Source organism: Chrysochloris asiatica, unplaced genomic scaffold (genome assembly GCF_000296735.1).
Source record: "Chrysochloris asiatica unplaced genomic scaffold, ChrAsi1.0 scaffold00009, whole genome shotgun sequence".
In the NCBI taxonomy this organism is placed as follows: Eukaryota; Metazoa; Chordata; class Mammalia; order Afrosoricida; family Chrysochloridae; genus Chrysochloris; species Chrysochloris asiatica.
In genome coordinates this window covers 15,236,631-15,244,603 of record NW_006408527.1, presented here as the reverse complement: position 1 = coordinate 15,244,603, position 7,973 = coordinate 15,236,631, and the positions used below count along the sequence as shown (strand labels likewise).

Here is a 7,973-nt window from a genome sequence, read left to right as displayed (position 1 = left end):
TTGCAAGCAACCCTGCAGCGGTAAAGACTTGCTAGGTTTCAGGCGATCTGGATCTCTACCAGCCTCTTGCCATCCAATATTCTTGTAAATTTATTCACATGAGAAACGGTTCCCAGGTTTCGTTTCGTAAATTGTTCACATATCTGTCTTTATTTAAAAACAATACTTATGAAAAAGAAATGCAAAACTCAGAGGAAAATGTTCACTTAAGAAACCTTCCAGTATTTGTACCACGTTTGTTTCTAGGAGCAATGGCATCAGTAATTGCAACAAACTCCTGAGCCTTATTTACCGCATGAACTTGCCACTGCCTCCCTCCAATTCGTTGCCACTGTTTTAAAAGATCCAGGTAATTGGAGAAGAGTGGATTTTCGAACTGAATTATGTAGCTACTATCATTCACCGCTAACTTCCCTTTGTGAGATCCTGGGGAAGACCTAGGATCTGTCCTTCCTTTCTCACAACCCCAGAGCTCCGAACTGCGCCCCAGCTCTCTTCAGGCGCCTCGCGTCCTTCCCTTTAAGACACCCACACCTCCCCGGCTCCGCCCCGTCTCTCCCAGGCCCCGCCCTCTCGACCCTCCCCTTTAAGGGCCAGCCCCGGACGCAGACGAGGCTGTGACGCTGCCGCGGGCCCCGGGTTGGGTACATTGTCGCACGGCCGCTTCTCCGCCCCCCTACCCCCCCCCCCGGGCCGGGCCCCCGCCGTCCCGCGTTCCACCGAGCGCCAGGCCCCCGGGGGGAGGGACGAGGGCCGGTGGGCGCCAGCGGCAGACGGCGGGACCCACGGAGCCCCGCGACCCGCCGAGCCTGGAGCCGAGCCGGGGTGGCGAAGCCGGCTCCAGCCCGGAGCAAACTTCCCAGCCGGGCGGGGGGTGGCGGGGACCCCGTCCGGAGCCGGAGGAGGGGGCGTCCGCGGGCCCTCCCGCTCCGGCGCCCGCGCCTCCCGGCACCATGCTGTCCAACTCCCAAGGCCAGACTCCTCCGGTGCTGTTTCCCAACCCGCCGCCGCCGCCGCCGCCGCAGCCCCCCGCCCCAGCGCAGCCGCACCCCCCAGCACCGCCGCCGCCGCAGCCCCCGCAGCAGTTCCCCCAGTTCCACGTCAAGTCTACCCTGCAGATTAAGAAGAACGCCATCACCGACGACTACAAGGTCACCACCCAGGTCCTGGGACTGGGCATCAACGGGAATGTTTTGCAAATTTTCAACAAGAGGACCCAGGAAAAATTCGCCCTAAAAGTAGGTTTAGGGCCCAGGGGAGGGGCGGGAAAAGAGAAGGGGGCTCCGGAGAACGACCCCTATCACCCTGAACCGGTCGGGTTAATAGTTGCTTTAACTGGATCCGCTGACCGGCCCTCGGAGGGGGCGCCGGCGAGAGGAGTGGCTTCAGCTGAGCTGCCGGGGCGCCCGGGGGCGGGGGGGTGCCCATTGCGCGGCTGTGCGGAGAGGAGCCGAGAAGGTCAGGTCCGAGTTGACCACGCCGCCCAGACCGGGTTTCCGGTCACCTCGGGCACTCGAGAGGACTCTACCATGTTGTGGTTGGAGCGGGATCCAGCCGAATCGGGACGGTTGGCTTTGGGACCACTTCTGCTTTAACCCTGTCTCAAGGAAGTGATTTGGGGGGTGGGCTGTGGTTCCCCAACTTCTCCTCCTTCTTTCCTCTCTTTTGTGGGCACAAGAGGCCCATTACTCATTGAGCTGGTTGGTCGGTTGGTTTGGAGAAGTCGGATCTCAGAGGTTTATTTAGCCTACCTCCTTATTTGGGAGCCGGAATGTGTGATTTCACTTCCCTGAGCCTCGGCTAGCGAGCCCGGCCGTGCCGTCTGGGGACGCGCAGTGGGGTGAGGTGAGAGGCTGGAGATTCCGCGGGGGCGCCCCCCCCCCCCCGGAGCAGGGGAGGGATTGTTTTGATCTTAGAGTAGGCCCCCTCCTACTTCCAGTGTCTGTGCCACTCCAGATGGGAGGCCAGCAGGCTCCAGCGCGGTCTCTTCTGTTTCCATAGCTCCATTGAGCTTTCTAAACCGAGTCTGTAAACCTTGACTAGGACCACGTGCTGATTCTGCACATCGGAGGTGGCAGCTTTGGTCCTGGAGATAGATGGACAATGATCGACAGTAGGACAGAGCTGGGGAAACCCAACTTTTCTTTCGTTCTTTCTTTTTTGAGGGGGCATAGTAAGGGAAAGGAGCTATGGTAGCTTAGTGGTTACGAATTGGGCTGCGAACTTTAAGGTCTGCAGTTCGAAACTACCAGCTGCTCCGCGGGAGAACGATGAGGTGTTCTGCTCCGGTAAAGATTTACAGCCTCGGAAACCCTGTACTGGGTCGCTATGAGTTGGAATCGACTTCACAGCACATAACCACCACCATAGTAAGGGAAGAATACTTTGTTTCAGAAGTTAAACAGAATGGGCTTAGAGGTCTGATGAGATGGGGTGGGCCGCCAAGCAGTGTGAAGCAGTAATTCAAGGGTCACCAGGAAGTAGGTTTTCCTCTCAGAGGGGTGTCAGGTTAAACCACATCTCTAAAGGTGACACGGGTCTGTTTCCCCTGGTGTGTGTGAATGATTGGAGGAGGAGAAAAAATACTTCCTGTGTTATAATTTTCTCTTCTCCCTCAAACTTCACAGCTAGTGTATTTCAGCTGTTTAATAGAAGACTCAGGTGTGAGTTAAGGGTGGATTGTTGGAATATATAATCAGAAATAATAAGAGCCTGGTACTTAGGGTTGTAGAGGGCAAGCATGTGCAGTTCCCAGATTTTTAAGTCTCAGTAATTTTCTTACTGCTTTCATTTTTCCCTTTTGGGGGAGAGCTTTCATCCGCTCATATTTCTTTGTTTTTGCTATAAGCTGTTGCTCTGGGTTTTTGGATGTTTTCTAGTGTTGAGTGTTGTTGAGAGAATAGATTTGCATCTTGGAAACTTTAATATTTATGCTTTAGGCCCTTCTTTCCATACTCATAACTAGGAAAGGGGTGGGGAGAGGGAATGTTTGAATTGTCTGTAGCTTTGACCTTGGGGAGTAGAGTTGAGCTAATACAATTTGACCACAGTTAACCTGTACATTGAGGAAGTGACAGACGTTCTTTCCAGGAGAGTTTTCTATCCTCTCTGAGATGCCATCTGCCGCCATCCATCAGCAGTTTGGGGACACTGGCTGTTCATTCTCTTGGATGGGGGAGAATGATGTATAAAGACTTCTGAACAAAAGCTCTCAACTTTTTATTTATGCAGTAGACACACACATGAAATTACTGTCTTATGCTTTTAGTTGTAAATTCAAGTTCTGTTGTAATTAGTACAGAGAGAGTTGGAGTTTTTCGCCTTTGAAATAAAAAAAAAAAATTAAGTGTTTTAAATAGCAGGCATAGTCTAGTGGATTTCATGATAAATGGGTGAAGATTGAAGTCAGAGAATGTTTTGACAGGCAGCCTGCTCCCAGATCTTACAAGTTGACTCAACTGTTAAATTGTAGATTTCCCACACATCTTTGTGTAAAAGCTTAACAAAAGAGGAAAAAAGAAGGAATGAGGCATAAGGAGAATGACAGCAGTGTCAACAGCCCTTCCATATCCAAATATTGGTTAAGACATAATTACTACTGTGGGGGGAATCTGGTTCCAACAATCCTGTTCCAGAGACTGACACCAAAGTGACTTCTAGATCTTGATTTTTTGATTGGCTTAACTTTAGGTGCTGAATAGTGAAATGATTTTCAAAACTAAGAGTCTTTTGATTATAAACCAAGGGAGGAAGATGTGGGTAGGAGGGATTGCTCCGTACAAAAAGTGCCTGAAGAAAAAGGGAGGAGACCTTGACTCCTTTCTGGGGGTTGGTCATTCCTAGGGATTTAGGAAAGAGGACCTCTGATGGGGTTTCTGAATTTGGCTATTTCACAGTTCTGGGAGTTGATGAGAGGTGGTGGCTGCCCGTATGTCCTGTGCTCTGTCTGTGGTCTGGTGACCTCTTGGCCCTGTTAGGTGCAATCAGTGCTTAAAGAAATTGTTCCAACTTGCCCTGCTGCTTCTCTGCCTCTACCTCAGAGATAAAACATTTGAATGCTTCTGGTGGGTGCTGTGACATCATCTCCCCATCTCTCCTGGTTGCTTTTGTTAAGTTCTGAGTCATACGCAAATTTCCAGTCAAGAGTCGGAAGGGACTTTAGAGGTCATCTTATTCAGCCCCCTCATTTTGAAGATGAGAAAAGCAAGGCCCAGAGCAAGGGAGTGACTTGCTTGGTGTAACACAGCCATTCACTTGACAGAGTCTGGAGTAGAGCCAGGGATGCTTGTCTTCCAGTCTCAAGCTTCTTTCCACAGTCATGTCGGCAGCTGGGACATGGAACTGGCTGCTGCTCTCAGAACTCTTCAAGCCCAAGAAACTCTTCCCTCACTGCAGGTCCTACTGTGACTGTTGGCAAGGGGGTGTCACCAGCAGTAGTCCCTGAAGTTGGAGAGGAGTTTATAAACCAACACAGTAACTATGCATTTTGGATCTATTGTAACAAGCTGACCTTTCACTCTGAAACTTTTAGGGAGTGTTTGATAGAAATCTTATTTGTTACCTTGGTGGGGACACTGAGTCTCAACCCTCTTGTGTATTAGTTGGTTATATTCCTCATGGGGTTTCTTAACTGCTTCCTCCTTCACTGTGTCATGGTAACTCTTAGGTAATAGCTGAACAAATTTAATTAAACTCAGCACTGTTGTTGCTCTCTGCGGTGCAACGTTGATTAGGTGAAGCATGTTATTGCTGTACAAAATATAGAATGTTGCCATAACTTATCTCTGTTTATCTTTCCATTATGTGGATTAGAGAAAACAAGGTTCCATGGTTACTTCTCCCATCTCTCCTTTCTCTAGCCATCCTCCCTTCCCAGGTTCCTAAGATCTACTGTGATGTGGATTCCTTTGGTGCCATGAAGAGGCGATGATTGGAATCACTCATGATTGGCCTGTACACTGGGAGAGGGGATAATATTGCTAGTATAAAGAAATGCCAGAGCTCCTAATTCCTTACAGTCTACCAGCCCTACCGAGCACACTTCATTCTGTGTACCTGGCACAGAGCACAACAGTGAATATGGCTTCCTAGGGAAAGGATCCCAAGGTGTCATCTGCTGGCACCCTGGATGTAATCACAAGGTTAGGAAAGATTCTTTGCCCAAACTAGACTCTTAATCTATTCATGGTTACAAATAGTTAACCAGTTACTGGGCACATACTATATGCTTAGTTGTGTAGATACATAAAGTGGTCTATAAAACTTGGGCGGGAGACGGGAGCAGCCGAGAGACCTGTTGGAGAAGGTGGAAAGTAACAACTATAGTCTGTCTAGGGTTACATTGTCCAATCGGAGGGCAGTAGTCACATGTGGCTATGTCCATTTAAATTAATTAAGGTATTAAATAAAAAATTCAGTTGCTAGCCACATTTCAAGTGTTGAGTAGCTACATGTAGCTACCAAATTGGATATCATAGAATAATATTTGCATCCTCTAAGAAAGTTCTGGGACTTTTGGCCTAGGGTTAAGAAGTGTGGTAGGGCATGTCTCCCACATTGCCATTGAGTCGATTCCAACTCACAGTGACCCTGTAGGACAGAGTAGAACAGTTCCTTAGGGTTTCCGAGACTAGAAATCTTTATGGGAGCAGATAGCCTCATCTTTCTCCTGCAGAGTGGCTGGCAGGTTTGAACCATCGACCTTGCAGTTAGCAGCCCAATGCTTAACCACTGCACCACCAGGGCTCGATGGTTGGGCATATAGGAGCTTTGAAAGAGGGAAATCTGTGAGACTGAAGGAGCTGAGAAAAGTTTCCACTGGACCTCTGAGGAATGAGCCAGAGGGTGATGGTGCAGTTGGACCCGTCTGATACGGAGGAAAGAGATCCTTTAAGGAGCAAATGGTGCTAGTGTCTTAGAATTGGACCCAACCCACCTTTGTATGAAAAGCAGGTTTTGAAGTGTTTGGGGGTCATGAGGTAAACTAGCAGGATGTTGTGAAGCAAGGTTAGGACTCAGTGAGGTTGGGGCTTGTGGTTTTTGAAGGGAAGGGTCTGGTTTCTGGTTCAGAGAACCTGTCCTTTTCTTGGGAGGAGGCTGCATCCAGGGCCTGGCCCTAATTTGATCTACTGCTGCAGGACTCTTAGTGTCCACTGAGGTCAGATCAATGCTAGGTCAGCTCATGGTTCTTTCACTTGTGAATTCTGGGCTTGAAAATAGTCTCCAGCTAAGATCTGGGATCAGTGGCTGACAAGGGGAGAGTTACAGCAGGCCCATGGATATTGATGGGTATCTGGGAAGTAAAGGGGGTCCCTTTTGAGAAGATGAAGGTATTGCTATTTGTGATGGAGAAGATGCTTTGACCTCTTGGAATCAGGAGTTGGACCATCATCAGCTGATGAGTGTATTTGAGAAGTAGGTGCAGGAGACTAGTGGTGGTAGGTTGTTGTTGTTGTCATGTGCTGTGGAGTCGGTTTCAACTCATAGCGATCGTGTACAGGGTTTCTGAGGCTGTAAATCTTTATGGGAGCAGAAAGCCTCATCGTTCACCCACGGTACAGCTGGTAGTTTCGAACTGCTGACCATGAGATTAGCAGTCCGTTTCGTAACCACTACACTACCAGAGATCCTTGGGGGTGGGAGGTAGGCAGACTTAATCCTGGGGCTGGAGATGAGGAGACCAGCTGGGAGGAGATGGTGTTCGTGTCACCTAGGAGTATGGTGAGTTCTGCAGGAGGAATGTTTGTTGCGGTGGGGAAGGATAGGACACTGTTACCTAATTGTGTCACAATCTCCAGGCTGCCCTACCGTGCTCTGTTCCTGGATCCCCTCGTGGTGTGGTGTCTGAACCTCCCTCCGCTCCACTGGCCCTGCCTATGGTCATGTGGGGTCTCTTTTTTGCCCATCCTCCCTGGACTTTTCCCCCAGGTGGTTGTAGAGAGAGGTGTGGGTGGTGTCGGTGGGCTGTAGTTGCCCCTGGTAATGATTTAAGGCCCACTGGTAAAAGAATAAGGAGCACAGTGGCTGTTAACTGAAATGTTGGCAGTTCGAACTCACCAGCTGCTCTGTAGGAGAAAGATGTGGCAGTCTGCTTCTGTGAAGGTTGACAGCATTGGAAACCCAGTGGGACAGTTCTACTCTGTCCTACCCAGTGGGTGTGAGTCAGAGTTGACTAGACTACAGTGGGTTTGGTTTTGATTGGTTTAGTAAAGGAACTCATACTTTTTATAGCACCTTGGAGTTGACATTCATAGGTCCTCCTGCCTGACTCATTCATCTCACTGAGGAGGAGACTGGGGAAGCCCAGAGTGGTATAGTGGTGCATCAGTCTGCAAACCATGTCTCAAGACCACTTCTGACGGCCCTTAGTTCCTTTGGGTTTTGGTTGTCAGAAGTAATAGTCCTGGGCTTTTAGGCCTATCAGGCAGTGCGGGGCTTGACTCCAGTAACCCATCAACTAGGATCTTTTTACATAGGTCACTTGAAAATCGTAAGCATTGGTAAGAAGGGGCCATGGCACTGGGACAGCTTAATGTACACCAGGCATGTGACCCAAAGCAGATTGGCATACCCTTTCTTTTCGAGTTTTTAGGGAAATACTGATCTTTTGTATTTTAAGGGGTATATTATATAATTGGAGTCCTGGTATGGCGCTGCGGACTAATGCGTCAGACTGCAAAGTCGTTTGAACTTCAAGCTCACCAGCTTCTCCTTGGAAACCCTATACAGTGTTGCTATGGGTCGGAATTGACTCGATGGCACTTAACAACAAACAACATGATATAAATGTTAGAGAAGGGCCTGGTGCTATGAATTATGTACTAGATTAGACCAAAATCAAAGCCAACTGAACTCAGCAATCCTATAGAACGGAGTAGAACTGCTCCATAGGGTGTCCAAAGCTGTGCATTTTCATGGAAGCACACCGCCTCATCTTTCTCCTGCAGAGCAGCTGACTAGATGAGAAGACAAAA

At 49.1% G+C, this 7,973-nt stretch overlaps 1 protein-coding gene across 1 annotated transcript in view; it reads left to right on the top strand.

The window, feature by feature from the left end:
* The first annotated feature begins 953 nt into the window (after positions 1 to 953).
* The window catches only part of MAPKAPK2 (mitogen-activated protein kinase-activated protein kinase 2), a 58,225-nt gene continuing 51,205 nt past the window's right edge, over positions 954 to 7,973 (top strand). The window contains exon 1 of the mRNA XM_006834060.1: positions 954 to 1,238. Coding sequence (XP_006834123.1) covers positions 954 to 1,238 — 285 coding nt within the window. The remainder of the gene's footprint in view (positions 1,239 to 7,973) is intronic.